The sequence below is a fragment of the Pongo abelii genome, chromosome 3 (assembly GCF_028885655.2).
Source record: "Pongo abelii isolate AG06213 chromosome 3, NHGRI_mPonAbe1-v2.0_pri, whole genome shotgun sequence".
Classification (NCBI taxonomy): Eukaryota; Metazoa; Chordata; class Mammalia; order Primates; family Hominidae; genus Pongo; species Pongo abelii.
In genome coordinates, this window is record NC_071988.2 from 119,943,813 (window position 1) to 119,963,339 (window position 19,527).

A 19,527-nucleotide genomic window follows, 5' to 3' on the forward strand; every position below is an offset into this window, starting at 1 on the left:
GCGGAACTAGATGGAGAAAACAGCTGGGAATATAGTTTGTTCAGGCTACTATAACAAAATACCGTAAACTGGGTAATTTATAAACAATAGAAATATGCTCACAGTTCCGGAGGCTAGGAAGTCTAAGATCAGGGTATCAGCATAACTGGATTCCAGTGACAACTGTTTTCTGGGTTGCAGACTGTCTCCTTCTCACTGTGTCCTCACATGGTGGAAGAGGGTAAACGAGCGCCCACAAGCCTCTTTTATAAGGGCACTAACTCCGTTAATGAGGGCTCTGCAATCATTAAAGGCCCCACCTGTTAATACTATCATGGTGAGGATTAGGTTTCAACCCTAACAGCAGAGCTTGTACCTACATTGTCCAATTTTACAAAAAAATTCTACTTTTCACGTCACCTTCTGATATGGTTTGGCTGTGTCGCCGTCGAAATCTCACCGTGAATGGTAATAATCCCCATATGTCAAGGGCAGGGCCAGCTAGAGATAATTGAATCATGGGGGTGGTCTCTCCCACACTGTTCTCCTGGTAATGAATAAGTCTCATGAGATCTGATGGTTTTATAAATGGGAGTTCCCCTGCACAAGTTCTTTTGCCTGCTGCTATGTAAGATGTGACTTTGTTCTTCATTCACCTTCTGCCACGATTGCGAGTTCTCCTTAGCCATGTGGAATTGTGAGTCCATTAAACCTCTTTCCTTTATAAATTACCCAGTCTTGGGTATGTCTTTATTAGCAGCGTGCGAACAGACTAACACACCCTCATTGTGGATGAGGTAGTTACTGATCACCTCAATTACCACTGCTGTCATTCAGCAAACTTTCGAGTGCCTGGTGTATGCCAAGGACTGGGCCACAATTCCAAGACTCTCTATACTGGACCTTGCTGCTTATCTGAGCTTTTCCCCCCTCTTTTGTCTGGAGATTCTGGGGTCTTCCCAACCTCCCCAGCAGCATAGGCTTTATTATGGCCCCTTGCACACTCCCCAGGAGCCCAGACCAAACCTCTCTTCCTTCTTGAGACCATCTTCCATTAACCCCCATGTTCTTCCCGTATCTCAACCAGGCACCATTTTGAGAGATGTCAGTTTAGCTCTTGATGAAGTGGAAATTTTCCACATGTGGGGTTTTCCCCTTCATCAGTTTACATTTCCTCAGGAACTTATGCAGTGTGCTTATAACACACTGCCTGGAACACAGTAAACTTCTAGTCAATAAATGTGACCTGTTATTTCAAGGGATAGATGATATATTCACCCCTAGTACCCAGCCTGCAACAGGGAGCCAGAGAACTAGTGAGCCAATTCAGTCGCAAAATAACAAGACTAAAGACAGCACAAGTGTGGAAATATGGCTAGTTTCTTTATAAAACTTGAATCACTCTAACAAGTTGAATTTAAGATAATTACTTCAAATAAATACAGAATGCAGACCATGACTTAATCATAATAAAGCATTCTTTATGTTTAAAATGTCCCACAAAACGTCGATTGTTCTTATTTTGTTTTTGTTTTTTTGAGATGGAGTCTCACTCTGTCGCCCAGGCTGGAGTGCAGTGGTGTGATCTTGGCTCACCGCAAGCTCCGCCTCCCAGGTTTACGCCATTCTCCTGCCTCAGACTCCCGAGTAGCTGGAACTACAGGTGCCCGCCACCACATCCGGCTGATTTTCTGTATTTTTAGTAGAGACGGGGTTTCACTGTATTAGCCAGGATGATCTCGATCTCCTGACCTCATGATCTTCCCGCCTAGGCCTCCCGAAGTGCTGGGATTACAGGCATGAGCCACCACGCCCAGCTGATTGTTTTCTTTTTTATATATTTTTTTTGTTTGAGTCAGGTTCTTGCTCTGTTGCTCAGGCTGGAATGCAGCAGTGCAATCATGGCTCACTGCAGCCTCCATCTCCTAGGCTCAAGCAATCCTCCCACCTCAGCCTCCAACATAGCTGGAATTACAGGCTCGTGTCACCATGTCCACCACTTAGAAAATTTTTTTTGTAGGGAGACGGTCTCACTATGTTGCCCAGGCTGGTCTCAAACTCCTGGGCTCAAACCATCCTCAGGGTGAGTCTATAAAGTGAAAGCAAATTTATTAACAAAATAAAGGAATAAAAGAATGGCTACTCCATAGACAGAGGAGTCCTGAGGGTTGCTAATTGCCCATTTTTATGGTCATTTTTTGATGATGTGCTAAATGAGGGGTGGATTAGTCATGTCTCCCCTTTTTAGACTGTGTAGGGTGACTTCCTGACATTGCCATGGCATTTGTAAACTGTCATGGTGTTGGTGGGAGTGTAGCAGTGAGGACGACCAGAGGTCACTCTAATCGCCATCTTGGTTTTTGTGGACTTCTTTACTGCAACCTGTTTTATCAGCAAGGTGTCTATGACCTGTGTCTTGTGCCAACCTTCTATCTCATCCTGTGACTTAGAATGCCTAGCCATCTGGGAATATAGCCCTGTAGGTTTCAGCCTCATTTTACGCAGGTCCTATTCACAATGGAGTTGTTCTTGTTCAAACGCTTCTGACAAGACCAAAGCAAAATCCAGGTGATTCACACTGGTGGTATGTATGCATATATGTGGGTATTTCTAAGTATAGTGTGTAGAAGTAACACACTGGTGGTTTTAGAAGAAATACAAAGATGTTCTATTCCTTGTTTCTGGAGAGTTGCTCATTTTGAAGAGGAATTGAAGTGCAAACCAGGGTCCTGGGGCCTTTTGTCACAAAAACCTCTGAAGTTCCAATGGAGGGTGGTGTTCCCTGGGAGGGAGGGTGCAGAGCATTGTCCTCCCAGCCCCATTGAGGACAACTTTAGGACAGTGCCTCTGCCTGGAAGATGAGCAGCTTTAGGCAGTCACCATCGTCGTCTAGAAACCGCATTTGAAAACTGGTGGGAGGACAGGGCCGAGCTCCATCCTGCCGTGATAAACCCCCAGCAGCAAGATCCCAAGCAGGATAGATGGTGATGGGAGCAAAACATCCTGTTCTCTTATCTTTCCAAAACAAGCCTTGCCATTTTCAGGAGCGTGTAAAGGAAATAAAACACCTACCCGCCCTAAGCAGGCAACATAAGCTTTGTACCTTCAAGTTTCTCCAATGCACAAGCGCCTCTGAACATAACAGTGTTTTTATCCCTGAACTATTACAACTCCAGTCCGGAGTGGTTTTACGCGGTCGACACTAGAGGGCAGGCCATTAAAACGTTCCCGTTCAAACGAGTTGCTCTGCAAATGCAAGAGCTGACACCGCACCTGAAGGTCCGCTCCATATCTGAAAAGTAGCTTTCCCCCACGGAGAATGCAAGCGTGCGTTCGGTATGGGGCAAGAGCGTGGGAAGCCTGATACTGCTTTCCTTTCGGGGCATATTTACAATGAAAGCCCGTGAACTCGCCTGCTCTTCCCTTAGATTTACTTTACTTGGGAATTCCTAGAAGTGGAAAAATAAATCACAATGGCCAGTGCGGGTCCCCAGAGTTTAGCCCCGGCTAATGGATAACAGGAAGGGACTAAATCAGCCTCCTTTCGCTAGTGGCAAGTTTACAAGAGAACCACTCAGCATGAAAATGCCAAAGCAAGCTGTACTTAATCCCTCCAGAAGTCCTAAAGACTGTAATTTTATTAAGTTACAGACAGGGTCTTCCTCTGCCAACCAGGATGGAGTGCAGTGGTGCGATCATACTTCACTCCTGGGCTCAAGCTGTCCTCCTGCCCCAGCCTCCAGAGTCGCTGGGAGTACAGGTGCATGATGCCAGGTCCAGCTAATTAAAAAAAAATTTTTTTTTCATTTTTTTAATACACAGGGTCTTGCTATGTTGCCCAGGCTAATCTTGAACTCCTGTCCTCAAGCAATCCTCCTGCTTTGGCCTCCCAAAGTGCTGGGATTACAGGTGTGAGCCACCTTGTCTGGCCTAAAACTGTAATTTTATAAACTCTTTGTGGCAAACCCCTCCAAACAAAAAGGCTCGGGTGAGTCTAAGGATGGCTTTGCTCCAAGTTCAGAGTTTGGCTTCTCTGCCCTGCTCCCTGCCCCCACCCACCCCCCCACCCCCATCTGACTGCCTTGTCTGTTATCATGTGTAGATTTTCTATGGATTTTATTGTGTCATCATGATAAAGCCAATGTTAATGTATTTCTCAGGCAAATGCTGCATTTTCCTCCTCACTCAAAGACTAGGCTTCTCACTCCAGAATTGGGCAGCACCTAGAAGCAGCCCCATGGCCTCACTGGAGAGAACTCTGGCCATGAAACCCTGCTGGCCAGCGTTTATGGAGGGCTTCCCAGTTCTTCATTGGAGGTCTAAACAGGATTTCCCTAGAGAAGGAGGGCTTCGTGGAATAAATGACAAAGAGAGTTGGGGTGGCCTGCCAGGTCACTGGGCTCCGGCTCCTCATTGTTCAGCCCACAGGCTTCCCAGGGCGCCTGTCCAAGCCAGCCGGAAATAGACAAAACTGCAAAATCACTCCATTCCTGCCCACACAAACACAGGGAAATGAATTATCACTTTGCATAAGAAACCTCCAAGAGACACTTTAAGGATCCCCTTGAGGAAAGGACAACTGGCACCTGTGGCAGGAAGAAGGCTGAAAGAAAAGTCCAGGTTTATTACTCCCTGGGAGAAGGAAGAGGAAGAACAAAGGAAATGCACTTCTTTAAGTACTTCATGATGCAAAATATTTTTAAATTCCTGAGTTGACATTTAAAAACTGTATATTTTTAAATTATAGAAGCAATGATGTTAGTGGTAACCAGTCCAACAACAGAAATAAAGAGAAATGTAATAAGCTTCCCCTAAAGTCTACCTTCTACACATTGAAGAAACTTCCTCCAAGTTTTTGAGTTTTATAGACAAAGCATCCTTTTACTTCTGAGCTGTCATTTTTTTTTTTTTACTTTGTTGGCTTATAGTTTGCAATAAGCAAAGAGGGCCAATGTAGACAATAAGAAAACTCAAGAAGCAGGGATTGGCCATCTCCAATCATCACTGATAAATTTCCTTAAAATCAAAATAACATTGTTGTTTCAAATATCTGAGATATGAAGCAAAATATTTCTTGAACAAGTCTGACACTATGTTGTCAGGATCTAAGTGTGCTATATGAACCTTAAAATTTGTTTTCATTTGATCTTTGAAAAAAGTCTTTAATCAGTTCTAACGACGGAAGTCTTTTTCTGCAGTGATAATTCACAATGAAAGACATTTAAGCTGACATTTCTCTAATGGGTTTTTAAGATTCCAGCTCCAACGGACTGTGAGAAATTATTTTCTTATAAAAAAGGTTGTGAATATTATCAACATTTATCTAAGCCCATAAGTCATAAATCCCACCAGGCATTAAATTTTCAAGGGAGCTTTTAAAACATAGATTACCCTGTCTCCCACTCCAGAACTACTAGGGGTAACGTCTGGGGAATCTGTATTCCACATGGTCCCCAAGTGATTGTAACCAGCAGATGACCTTATGGGCAGGGATTTCCTACATACGAGGCTCTGGCCTCTGTGTCTTGTCAGTCAGCATTTGTAAGTACAAAGGAACCTTTCCCTTCCCAACTACAAAATCTTACCTTTCTGTTTCCCCTCCTAGAAAACTGGATCAGAGCAATGCTTCTCAAAGTGTAGTTCCCAAACAAGCCGCAAACAGCATCACCTACGATCTTATAAGAATACAAATTCTCCAGCCCCACCCCAGACCTACTAAGTTAGAAATTATGGGCATGGAGCAAATGCATTCATGTGTTTTAACAAATCCTCCCAGTGATTCTGACACCTGCTAAAGTTTGAGAACCACTGGATTCGAAAATTTCACAATTTCAAGAAAGAAGTAATGAAGAAAGACACAACTCCATGTAAGGTAGAACCAAGTTTATTAATGACAGCCTTTATTACAATCACTCTCAAGTGTAAAAAATAAAGGGTGATTAATATTTAAAACTCACTCGGACTTGCTGTTTGGCCTTTCAGTGGATGTGCCAAAGGGCAGGGATCTTGCCTGATTCTGAATCAACTGGCCAGATGGAGTTTACTGGAGAATGAGGCAATCAACAAAAAAGACAAACGATGCCAACTGGAGAGCTCGTGTCTTCTCCATGTTGGAAGGACATTACAAAATGGCAACTGTGGTGGGGGCAGAGATGAAGTAAGACAACCTTACAGTCGGAGTAAGATGTGAACACATCTACCTATACAGAGACAAAAACACACACATGCAGAGCCATACACACACCCAAACAGTGAACACAGTTTTGAAAATAATTTCCTTTCTGTCCTTTCTCTGAGCCGACTGACACATTCATCAGCCACCACCATGCACCATGGGGCTGAAATGGAAAACCTCACTTAATTTCCACAAAGTATGCTAGCTGGCTGCCCAGTTATGTGCTGGCAAATCTGTCCGCACCGAAAAATGTGCCTGTGGTTCTCCCAGTGTTCCACAGACTGATATCTGCTCCCCAGGAGGGCAACATCCGGTGGACACCAGCTGGATTAAAATCTAGAGGGCAAAACTCGTCCCTCCCACCTAAAGTGGGGGCAGGAGCGGCAGCACCAGGAAGTGGTTTCCCACTTTGTGTTACAGAGTACTTGCCCCAGTTCAACGCATTCCCCTCCAAAGTATTTGTGCTTTGATACCATCCTGATGGTTAGTCTTCAATAAGAGAACTGAAGGAGCTATGGCCATGCACTATTTTCTTTTTTTAATAAAAGCAAACTAAAACTGGAGGAAGAAAAAGAAACCATTAGAAGCTTTTGACTGGGTCAATGTTGTTTCAAAATTGGGTGTAATTCCATTCAAAGAGAAAGAAGGGGAGGGTGTAGAAGAGGCCACTCAGATCGACTCTGGAAGAGATCATCGAGACCAGGGAAGCATTTGGATGGTACAGCTGGTCTCTTCCCAGCCAGGCTGGGAGGACATGCCACAACCTCCCAAGGCTGTGAACCTAGGAAATAAGTGCTGACCAAATAACATATTTAAATGTTTGTAGAAAAGCTGGCAGGAAAGGGAGATGATGGATTCAGATTCACAGGTCATGCAGATTAAGACTTAATCGAAAATTAATGCTTGAGCTGAGTAAGAAAACACTAAAATTTAAGTGGAACCGTATCATAGCTTTCACCTTTGGAAGACGAAAAACAACAAACATACAAAACAAAATGACCCAGAGTATTCCAGAGTTTCCAAAAATCCAACTGCTAATTTTGGCAGGGTGAGAAGAAGGGGGTATTTAACTGATACCTCTTCATTAACCTCATTTTCTCCTTGAATTTCACTGATAAACAAAGCTCAGGTCTACTTAGAAAAACGATCAGTCCTGCTAAAATACAGCCTCATGACATCTTCCAATGCCCTTGCTCAGTGCACATGAAATACACAACTTCTCTTATAAGGAGACTTTCCAGGATAGACCAAGTGTGCTCACCCAAGTGACTTGCTGAATACCATCACAAAATCTGAACCCAAAGACGAGTTGTTTTCTTCTTCAGATGAGAGTTGCAAGTGATTCCTAAAATGTACATGGAGGGATGCCCACAAACCACTGCCCTCCCAGGTGAGGGGCTGAGTCTTTGAGGAGATGCACTCCTTCAGGCCATGGAACAGAAGGTGGTCCGTCCAAGGTGTGGCGAAGAGCAAAGCTGCCTCTCCCAGCCCTCCAATTATGGAAGACGAGGACAAGAATGTATTTTCTGCACATTCAAGTACATCTGGGTCCCCCACCCTCCCTTTTTTTCTTTTTTGGTAAGCATCCAACTGTCCATAAATTCATGGCTACAGTAGAGATTCACGGCGCAACGACTTTCATACTGGTTATTTTTTTTTTTTTTTAATTCTGTCAGTGAGCAGCATTTCCCAGTTTTACACTCCCCTAATGTCAGCTCCATTAGGCGAGACTGCAGGCTGCATCTGTGATTAGGTCCGTGCAGCTTGAAGATCAGTTCGGCACGCGGGAGGGTCCCGAAAGCTGGGTCTGTCCAGTGTCTTGCAGCAGTGGTTGCAGGGACTCTACCAGCTCGCCCTGACAGCTTCGATATCGCTAACCAAATTCTGGGCCAGGCATATCCCAAAAATCTGAGAAAGGAAGAAAATGTGAGTCAAACAGTGACACTCATAACTTCTTTCCCTGGCCACTGTGTCCCATTTTTTTAAATCGTTGATTTTTGAAATTTAAGATGTAATTCATATGTGGTAAAAGGCATCCTTGTAATGTGTATAATTCAGGGGCTTTTAGTATATTCACAAAGCTATGCAATTATCACCACTATCTAATCACAGAACATTTCATTACCCCAAAAAGAAACCCTGTACCTGTGAGCAGTCATTCCCATCCCACCATCCCTACAGACCTGGCAACCACTATTCTACTTCCTGCCTTCATAGATTTGCCTCTTCTGGTCATTTCTTATCAAGGGAATCATATAATATGGGGCTTTTGTGACTGTCTTTTTCATGTAGCAAAATATTTTCAAGGTTCATATACAGGTACTATTAATTTATTCCTTTTGATGGCTGAATGATATTCCATGGCATGGATATGCCCCATTTTGTTTATCCACTCCTCAGTTGATGGGTATTTGCTTTGCTCTCACATTTTGGCAATTATGAATAATTCTGCTATGAACATGAGCATACAAGTTTTTGGGTAAACACGTTCTCAATTCTTTTGGGTACACCTCTAGGAGTAGAATTGCTGACTCATATGGTAGCACTATATTTAACTTCTGAGAAACTGCTAAATTGTTTCCCAAAGAGGCTGCAATATTTTCATTTCCATTAGCAACATATGAGGGTTTCATTTTCTCCACATCCTTGCCAATACTTGTTATTGTCCGTCTTTTTTATTCTAACCACTTTAACGAGTATGAAATATGTGGCTTTGAATTGCATTTCCTTAATGACTACTGACGTTGGCATCTTTTCATGTGCTTATTAGCCATTTTAATCTTTAGAGAAATGTCTGTTCAGGTCCTCTGCCCGTACTTTTGTTTGTTTGTTTGTTTTTTAATAATTTAAGAGACTGGGTTTGCTCTGTTGCCCAGGCTGGAGTACAGTGGCATGATCATAGCTCAGTGCAGGCTCCTGCCTCTGCTTCCCAAGCAGCTGGGATTACAGGGACAAATCACCATGCCTGGCTGCCCATTTTTAAGTTGTTTGTCTTTTTATTGTTGAGTTTTAAAAGTTCTTTATATTTTCTAGATACTAGGAGTTATCTTTTCACTTTCTTGATGGTATCATTTTCAGCACAGTTTTAAATTTTGAAGTCCAATTTATTTACATTTGTTTCATTGCTTATGCTTTTGATATCATATCTAAGAAGACACTGCTTAATCCAAAGTCACAAATATTTATGCCTATGTTTTCTTCTGGAGTTCTATAGCATTAGCTCTTATATTTAGGTCTTTGCTTTGAGTTAATTTTTACATACGGTGTGAGTTAGTCTAAATTCATTATTTTGCATATCCAGTTTTCCCAGTACCATTTGTTGAAATGACTGCTCTTTCCCTATTGAACGGTTTTGGTTCCCTTGTCAAAAATCAACTGACCATACACGTACGAGCTTATTTCTTCTTCTTTTTTGAGATAGGATCTTGCTCTGTCACCCAGGCTGGAGTGCGATGGCATGATCTCAGCTCACTGCAACCTCCCAGGCTCAAGTGATCCTCCCTCCTCAGCCCCCCAAGTAGCTGGGACCACAGGCATGCACCATCATGCCCAGCTAACTTTTGTATATTTTGTAGAGACAGGGTTTTGTCATGTTGCCCAGGCTGTTTTGAAACTCCTGAGCTCAACTGATCCACCTGACTTGGCCTCCCAAAGTTCTGGAATTACAGGCATGAGCCACTGCACCCGGCCTTATTTCTTCTTTTTAATTATATATATATTTTTTCTTATTTTTTTGAGACAGGGTCTTGCTTTGTCACCCAGGTTAGAGTGCAGTTGCATAATCACAACTCACTGCAGCTTCAACCTTCTGGGCTCAAGCAATCCTCCCACCTCAGCCTGCTGAGTAGCTAGGACCACAGGCATGTGCCATTACATTTGGCTAATTTTTTTATTTTTACTTTTTGTAGAGACAAGGTCTTGCTATGTTGCTCAGGCTGGTCTTGAACTCCTGGGCTCAAGCCGTCCTCCTGCCTTGGTCTCTCAAAGTGCTGGGATTACATCCATGAGCTACCACACCTGGCCTGGTTTTATTTCTTGATTTTTCAATTTTATTCCACTTCTCTATATGGCTAATCTTACTCAAGTACACACTATGTCGATTACTATATAGCTTGGCACTAAGTTTTGAACTGGGTAGTGTGAATTCTCCAACTTTGTTTTACTTTTGCAAATTTGTTTTGGCTATTATGGGTCCCTTGCTTTTCCATATGAATTTTAAGACCAGCTTGTCCATTTTTGCTAAAAAGGTGGTTACAATTTTGATAGGGATTACACTGAATCTGTAGATCAACTTGACGCGTGTTGTTACCTTAATAATATGAAGTTTTGCAATTGTGAACACAGGATATCTTTATATTTACTTAGGTCTTCTTTAATTTGTTTCAACTATGTGCTCTTTGGAAAGTATCACACCAACAACATGAAGAGTCCAGCTCTTAAGACTGGCCAGGAGGAAAAGTGGGTGCTCCCTTCCTTCACTAGCACTTTGGCAAGGTAGTTTAGGGAGAGAAAGGGTTATGACATCTCTGTGAAACTTCCCAGAAACTTAACGTCACCACTGAGATCTACTTCTAAGTATGCATGTTTGACTCAGTTGCCACAATGCAGTATTATTGAGCCCATGTAAACGATGGAATGCCAGCAGGCAACTACTGATCTAATTAATGTCTCCATCTTAGAAAAAGACAAGGTTTCCTAAAGTATTTCATGACAGTAGCATCTAAACTCAGAGCTTTAATAAAACACAAATCAGGCTGGGCACGGTGGATCACGCCTGTAATCCCAGCACTTTGGGAGGCCGAGGCGGGCGGATCACCAGGTCAGGAGATCGAGACCATCCTAGCTAACACGGTGAAACCCCGTCTCTATTAAAAATACAAAAAAATTAGCCAGGCGTAGTGGCGGGCACCCGTAGTCCCAGCTACTCAGGAGGCTGAGGCAGGAGAATGACGTGAACCCAGGGGGCGGAGCTTGCAGTGAGTCGAGATCGCGCCACTGCACTCCAGCCTGGGCGACAGAGCAAGACTCCGTCTCAAAAAAAAATTAATAACTAAAATAAATAAATAAATAAATAAAATAAAACACAAACCAAATCGTTTAGGTCTGTTCCTCAGCCCTCAAATGTGTCTTAAAAACTATGACGACCAAGGTTTTTAAGCAAAGCTCCGATCCTGGCAAGGGCTCTCCCAGGGCATTATTTTCCTTTGATATCCATAAAGGACCCTGATCTTACCTGCAGCAATGCAATGCCTATGAAAATACCAGCAACGATGGTTAAATTGTCCTGCAACCACTTCTCAAACTGGGGCACACAGCCTTTTGTGTAGATTACAATCTGCTGGTCAACTTCCTTCACAAGGGAAGAGGAGAGCACATTGTCACAGATAGAGCACCAGGCACAGGCCAAAGCTCCTCCAACACCCTTTGTGCTAAGCAACAACATGTTGTTGCTTAGCACAGTAACAACAACACTTACTGGTTTTTGCCTGGCATCATAGCCACACTGAGTGTTGATGACATCTTCCTGGTGAAGAAAGGAAAGAGAAAAGTGAAATTTACTCAGACAGAAAGCCCACCTAGAAATGAGCAGACGACTTCTGTTATACATTAGTAACAAAATGTGTATCTGGGCACAAAGACTGCAGCACTGCGTTAAACACTTTATATACATGATCCCATGTCATTACTGTGACAATCTTCAGAAGTAGGTATTAAAATATGCCCTATTTTACAAATAAGGAAAACTAAGGCTTGGGGAATATCAGAAAAGACAGCAAGTCTATCACACAGGAGGCTCAAGATTCAAAGTGGTGCCAACCTCAAGAAGCTTATGGGATTTAGGGAAATGGAGACACAGATAAAAAACATAAAGGGCACAGTAAATCTTCATGTATGCTCTTTTGGATGGACTGCTACTTTTTAATCTATGTACTTCTGTTACTTAAATTGTTTTTCAATGAGCTTTTAATAATTAAAAAACAAAACAATGCCCCGACCACATAATCACACGGACAACCTGATGTCTCACAGGGTCTGATCAGAAACATGGTTCCACTTGTTTGGGTTGTTTATTTTCCTCCTCTGTGGGGTGTGGGGCAGATTTTATTAGCTTAGGGCGCAAGGAATGAGCTAGCTCTGCCCAGAGGATCTGTAGGTGAAAGGGGAAGCATTAATGCTTCTTGAGAATACAGAATTCTAACAAGGGAGTGTTAATGTGGGACAGGAACTGGCGACAGGAGGCGCACTGTGTGGCACCCGCTGGCCAGTGCAAGGCCACCAGGATGAGCCCCTCAAGCTCTGAGTGGGCACTCTGCTGCCATGTGGCTCTCCTCAGAAGGCAGAGGAGGTTTGAGCTGGTGGGAAGGGCAGCTGGCGGGGCAGCACAGTCCTTACTTTGTCTCCTCTTTCAGACCAAGAGAAACAGCTGAGGTGGTCCCCTGGGGGCAGCCCACAGGGAAGTTCTGCTTTTCCACTCCAAGACCATAGCTCCTTTTAAGAGCCCCACAGCCTCCATCATAAGAAGGAGCATCCCCACTGAGCTCATCAGCACCCACTCGACTCTGCTTCTGGGGGGTAAGGGCGAGCCTTGGGGAGTACATCTGGAGACTGCAGGGCCAGAGAACAGTTGAGGAATCCCAGAAGGGCTCTGCAGCTAGGAGCACACAGAGATGCATGGAGTAACCTCTCATGTTTGTCATTCTAACACTAGAGAGTTACCTTTTTTTTTTTTTTTTTTTTTTTGAGAAATGTGGAAATGTGGTCTCACTCTGTCACCAGGATGGAGGGCAGTGGCATGATCATGGCTCACTGCAGCCTTAAACTCCTGGGCTGAAGTGATCCTCCTATTTCAGCCTCCAGAGTAGATGGGACCACAGGCGTGTGCCACCACACATGGCTAATTTTTAAATTTTTTTATAGAGATGGGGTCTCACTATGTTGCTCAGGCTGGTCTTTAACTCCTGGGCTCAAGGGATCCTCCCACCTCAGCCTGCCACAGTGCTGGGATTACAGGTATGAACTACTATGCCTGGCTTAAGAACTGCATTTTAAGTCATTCTATATACCAGGCACGATTTGACCCAAAATATAATCAAACCTGTGGCAAAGGTGAGTGATTTACAAATAGATTTTATATTTTATTCTTTTTTATAATAAAATGCAAACTGCATGACTATAGTCATGATGACATTCAGGAGTCCGGGCAGCTGTGGTCTTCCTACACAGCAGTCCAGCCCTAACTTGTCTCGAACTCTCCTCCTACTCCTAATAGTTCCCCTAGAACTAAGCCAAAAAGAAAAGGGCTACAAACACAAACCAATGCAGAGAGCTCTCATATAAGCCTGCCCTTCTCATAAAGAAAGGCTAACAGATGATACAGGCAGGTTGCCTGGGTCTCATATTCCACTCCATTGCCTGCTAGCAGTGCAAGCTTGGGAAAGTCACTTATACCTCATGTGCCTTGATTTCTTCCCCTGAAAAGGGAGGGTAATGGTGGTAACTGCCAGTAGGAATGTGCCCAACTTAAATGAGCCAACACACATAAAGGCTTAGAATAGGAACCAGCACACACTGCTAAATTAATGCCAGCAATTATTACTCCTACTAGGAAGATTTGAGCACTATAACCCCCTACAGGAGGTACAAATAGGAGTAACCAGGTAAGAAGAGGTTTCAACCAAAAAATCACTCTGCTTGTCCCATGCACACTCTCAGCATGATGCACAGAGTAGGCCAATAGTTCGCTGGCATTCACTTACTGCGGGATCTTTAGTGCAGCAGGAGAATGGAACGCCACATCGCTCTCGACTTGCATTGGAATCTGTGCAATTGAAGTAAATATTTAGGTTCCAATCGTCAGCTCCAAAAGCCCCACAGCACTGCCACTAGAGCAAACAGGAAAGAATTAGAACATCCCAACTTGGAGGCAAGCAGGTGCCTACACTCACACCCGCCGAACGACACCCAGCTTCTGCCAGCTCTGACCTTCCTTTCTGTCCCAGACTTTATTTTTAAGCCAAACTGAACCTACATGGCCCATATAAAATCTTCCAAATTAATTAGGGCTGAAGGTTTGTAGGGATGTGTTGGCACTTGATTTAAACAACTGATGAGACCTGTGGTGTTAGGTGGAAGAAGGGCAGAGCAGCTGTACAACAGGGCTCAGTTAGAACAAGATCTGTTTCACTTGGGCATGTCATTCCAGAAAGAGAAATAAGAACATTCTAGAAGGGTAAATAAGACACTAACAACAGTGGTAGTGACTGAAGGAGGCAACTGGGGTTATCGGTGGGCTACCTATAGGCTTACTTTTTCAAAGTTTTGATCTCTACATTCCAATAGTTTTTTAAAGATAAGTTTTGTTTTATGGAGCGCAGGGAGACCCCCCAAAACTACTGCTACGGAATAAAAGATGAAATGCTCCTGATTATTGTAAATACAAAACTGCATGCAGGATTGTGTAAAGACAATGCCAGGTTGGACTGCCAGAATGAGCCAACAGTGTGTTATGTGCTTCCCCCTGCAGAGAGCCTATGAATGGACGTGCTGTCAGGCAGGTTTCACATCACCAAGATTCCTATCCCAAAAAAGCAGATGTTCATAGCTCTGGGAATAGAATGCAACCCTTGTGGACAGCCTATAAACAGACACATGAGGGGCACCTGTCCATATGGATAAGACAGGGCTATAAATGCCCTCCTCTTGCCACGGCTCTTCTAGGCCTCTTTAGGGTTAAGGCATACTCCCTTCTGAGAATTTTTGGTCTAACCGGTTGTCTAGCTTCACGTCCCATTTCTATGGATTGTTTGTAACCGGCTTTTGCTGCACCTGTTACTGCTGATTAATATCGTGCTAATCATAGGTTATGGAAAGACTGTGTTTCTGTTTTAAGGCTCTGTTAGAAATTACTGATGCACACACTATATTGTAAATTCTTATCCCTGTATACCGTACTTCTGCATACAGATGTTATGTTAAAGAATTACTTCATACCCATGTGCCCATCTCACCTCATAATCAAATGATCCTAAATCTCTCACTAACCTACCCTCGCCCTCACTAAACTTAATAATAAATCCTGGTATATCCAGTGCATTGTTGGCACTGCAGAACCAGAAGGCGGTGACCCCCCTGGACCCAGCTTTCACTATCTTGTGTGTGTCTATTATTTCTCAACCTGCCGATCCGCCTGGGAACAGAGACAGCCCTGTTGCATTGCAGGCTGCTGGCCAGATCCTGCAATAATGGAGGTATAACTGACATAAAATAAATTGCATATTTTAAAGTATACAATTTGATAAATTTTGACATCTGTATACGTCACAAAAACATCATCACAATCAATGGCTATATAGTTGATATATCCATTACCACCAAAAATTTTAGAGGTTAACTTTTCATCATATTTGTTTCTACTCTGAGTTTGTTTAAAAACAAGTGCATGTGTTTTACATTTTCAACTTTAAAAAGTCTGTCTTCCAATTAAAATATATTAAAACAAGCAGTTAAATTCAGTGGGTCTTAAATGGGGCCTGAGTCAAAGGCTACTACACAAGCCCCTTCCTCACTTCCCTGGGATGCACTTTCTCTACTTCTCTGAGTTAAATAAATATCAAGCCTCAACCATTTGAAGACTTTCTGGACCAATAGCTACTTCTAAACATTACATTCCGTGATGCAAAAAGAAAATCACATGAAACTGTAGTATTTCCGTATAAAGCACACAGCATCCAAAGACAACATGGTCCTTCCAGGGCTTGGGTCGTGCATTTCGAGGTGTGTCCACAAAGCTCCATCAATGTGTCATGCAAACCAGTCAGGAATGATGCCAGGAAAGGGATTATTAGGGAGCCTGCACCCATTAGGACCTAATAAAACAGTGAAGTTGGCTGAGGACATGAATCAGGGCTTAATTTCCCACTTAAGGTACAGCTTACTCCAGGACGAAATGCTGCTGCCACTGAACAAAACCACATAACCCGGCTCAGTCCTGAGTGCCTAAGGAAGGGGATGGCCTCCCTCATAAAGAGTGTCGACATGGCTGGTGCCTCCCTTCATTACAGGCAGAAAACTATCCAACCCCAAGAAGGCTACCGTTCACTGTGCTTCTGCTTGCCCTCCGGTCCTACCATATACATGAATGCCACAGACACCGCTGTCCAAGTCCAGGCTCAGCCTACCCGACTTTTCAGTGCAGGTATATAAAGACCTGCAAGTTGGTAGGACCCTAACACCTTAGCCTAATATAAAAACATGTATGTCTCATTAGTGTCATAATATCCCTGTGAGTTAGACAGTAGCTAGTTTTATTTTCATTTTGCTATTGGGGAAATAGGTCAGGGTCCTGTGAGCCCAGGGTCCCTTATCAGATTTTGGCACTAGACCTGTGTCTTTTGGTCCCTCGCATTCTGAGTGAAACGGGACATCTGCTGCTTCGCTGGCACTGAAAGAGCCATTTCACAGGCATGCTCAGAGACCGGAGGGAGTGGCCTGGACTCCAATGCTCAGGGATCGGAGGGAGTGGCCCGGATTCCACCGCACAGATTCTTCACTTGTTAGAAGCCACTAGGACTTAGGAGTTTCTAAGCTTTTGCTTTTAACTACATGTGCAATAATAATATTTGGATAGGCACATTTTAGGAACTTTGTGGCAAATTATTCTGTTGGTAAGTAGATTATTATGAGCTGTGAAATATCAAGGATTACCAAAAAAGGGGGCAAGGGATAAGAAAGAATCCATATTTAATAACCAAAGAAAACTTTAAACCTGGAGCAAAACAATGTTCCTCAAATGCAAATAGGAAAGGACAGCCATGATTATAACGTTTTGCTCAAGCATTTTCTTCTTTGTTCCTCTAACTTAAGTTGAAACAAGTGAAAATAGGACATTTCCATTTAGAATACAAATCCTGTAAGTCACAGAGCAAGTTGGAAAATAATAAACAAACAACAAACACCCATGCAGAATAGTCAGGTAGTTTCCAGCTGGCAGATGCAGAAACCAGGAGGGATGAAATTCACTGGGGTCATCATTCAGAGAACTTTCAACCTGAAAACAAACCACTTTAAACTTACATATTCCTGGGTGAAGTCTATGAGGTTTTGCAAATCAATGTCATCCCGATATGCTCTGATGTTGTTGTTTATAAAGAAATACAGCTGGTCTTTGATCCAGTCTTTGAAAACAAATGCTAGAACTCCGGCAGTGAGCTCCAGGAAGAAAATAATTCCCAGGAACACAGAAAACTAAGACAAAAGACACATACACAGAGAACAGTTATAAGGGCTATTTTGATCATATATAGCTAAATGGTTCCTCTCTAAACAGGTTTGTAATTACACTGGATTGTTACACATCTCCAAAGCAGATAATCTTCAGTTTCTGCTGATTCATTAATAGAATATTACACTCCAAGAAAGGACTTTTAAAAATCATTTCATAATCACATTTTAGGGTCTCTAGTGTTCCATTTGATAATTAACCAACAAAGCCCATAAGCAAACATGGATAGTAAGAATTTCTCATTAGACCCACATTAAGGCCTAATTAATTTCTCATGATTAATGTATTGCCAGATGCTTTTAACAATGACCTGCCCCTATCTCTAGTAAGCTTCTGTAACTTGAAAGATAGATTATTCCAATATTTCAAGATCGCCTGTCATTTGTTACTGTGGCCTTGATTCTCTATGCAATATATTCCTTTTATGGATTCAGACACCATTTTAATTCTCTTTTGCACCTGCTATACAGGGTAAAATAACAGATGTGTTCATCTTAGATGAAGGGGTCAAATAGGAAGTAGTGGGGTGGGCAGTGACCGCAAAATGAAAGTTATTTCCCATCATAAAAACAAAATGAAACCCCTGAGTTGAGGGCTTTCCTGGGAATGCTAGCTGTGCTTGCCTTCCTCTAGGAAGCATGGGCCCCAGCAACATTTTAAGTGACATCAAAATGCAGCCAAGGGGAGACTTCCGCTTAATGTATACAACAAGAGTTTTAAAAGAGGGGCTCAAGACCATGAGGCAATGTGGTAACTGCCCGTAACTCTGGAGAAATTCCCCTTCCATCTAGAAGACTCAGAAGAGTCTCAGCTTAGTCATATCGACTTACTGCTCACGCCCACTGTTTTTTCCACCTCCTACCATCCTGTATTCTTAACCTTCTCAAACTTTGTTGTTAAAATAGATTATGAGAAATGAGCTGTGAAGGACCAGAGGGTACACTGCGGATAAATTTCTGGTGACAACAGCAGAGAGGGTGATATGGGGCCACAACTGCTGGGCAGAGGTCCTGAAGGCCACATGCAGAACAGTGAGCAGCTGAGGAGGCAGGGGCTGCTCAGGTGGTCTGCGGTTCTATCTTCAGCAAGCAGACAAGGAGCTGCCAGCCAAGAGAAAAATGTATTGGGGAGGGGTGCAAAGGAAACAGCAGTTACTCATTAAAAGAACAAAAGACAAAAAACGTTTATTCATTCAGCAAACATCTACTGAATGACCCACAATGAGTCAGGCCCTGAGGTAGGTGGGCTTTGCAGAAACAAGGATGAGTAAGAACATACCCCTTGCCTTCAAAGATGTCCCAGTCTTATGTGATTAGGGAGGCTAGGCAGGGAGTGGGTATCTGTAGACATTAGATGTCTGTAGATCTGGCAGTATTTGTCTAGGGTGCCAAGTACTGCTCTGTGAGGGTGGGCACGGGAGGAGGAGTGGAAGGTGGAAATAAGTGTTTAGCAAAGTTTTTGGACTCCCAGGTTAAGGCCCCAATTCTAGACCCTCCAGCTCAGCCCTTCAGGTTTCCCTAGAGTTCCTGGTTATATATCCTTCATGAATTCGCCAGAAATGGAATTTAAACAGTTCTTAATTATCATCAGTGATGCCAATAATTTCAGTTTAAACTTTCCCCAATCTAGAAAAATGAACAGAAAAAATATCACACCACTTCTGCTCAATGCCTACCCTACAGTGTAAATAACTCCCTGCCCTGTATTAGGCCCCACCTTAAGCACGTAAATATGAATTATGAATTATCACAGTACAGAAATGACAAAATTATAGCTAGCATGCATGAGCATACACAGGAAACACCAAGTCAGGGAAAGATTTTAATTCAGTTTTTGTTCTCACCTCCATAAAGGTTAAGTGCATTTTCCAGTTCCCCTGGTAAATTTTCTCTTCATGTTACATAATATACACACCAAAAATTGAGTCCAAATTCAATTCATATAAAATATTTGGCAGACACCTACATGCCCCAGGCCCTGTTGAGCTAATTTCCTCTATTTCCAAAGGTGCAGAGACTGACTCACAGGCTTCACCCTAGAGCCTCGGTCAACCAAGAAGGTCTATTTCCATTTTGCAGTATCTTAGTTCCTA

The 19,527-nt window shown here is 43.0% G+C and overlaps 1 protein-coding gene across 7 annotated transcripts in view; it reads right to left on the reverse strand.

The window, feature by feature from the left end:
- Positions 1-5,847: 5,847 nt before the first annotated feature.
- The window catches only part of TSPAN5 (tetraspanin 5), a 234,285-nt gene continuing 220,605 nt past the window's right edge, over positions 5,848-19,527 (reverse strand). For 6 of the 7 annotated variants that reach the window (XM_054554216.2, XM_024245874.3, XM_002814986.6 and 3 more), the window contains 5 exons: positions 17,228-17,398; positions 13,912-14,037; positions 11,631-11,678; positions 11,388-11,504; positions 5,848-8,062 (listed from right to left, as the gene is read on the reverse strand). In XM_054554216.2, coding sequence (XP_054410191.1) covers positions 7,997-8,062; positions 11,388-11,504; positions 11,631-11,678; positions 13,912-14,037; positions 17,228-17,398 — 528 coding nt within the window. In that variant the 3' untranslated portion in view covers positions 5,848-7,996. The remainder of the gene's footprint in view (positions 8,063-11,387; positions 11,505-11,630; positions 11,679-13,911; positions 14,038-17,227; positions 17,399-19,527) is intronic. The other variant, XM_054554217.2, reaches the window with a different exon arrangement.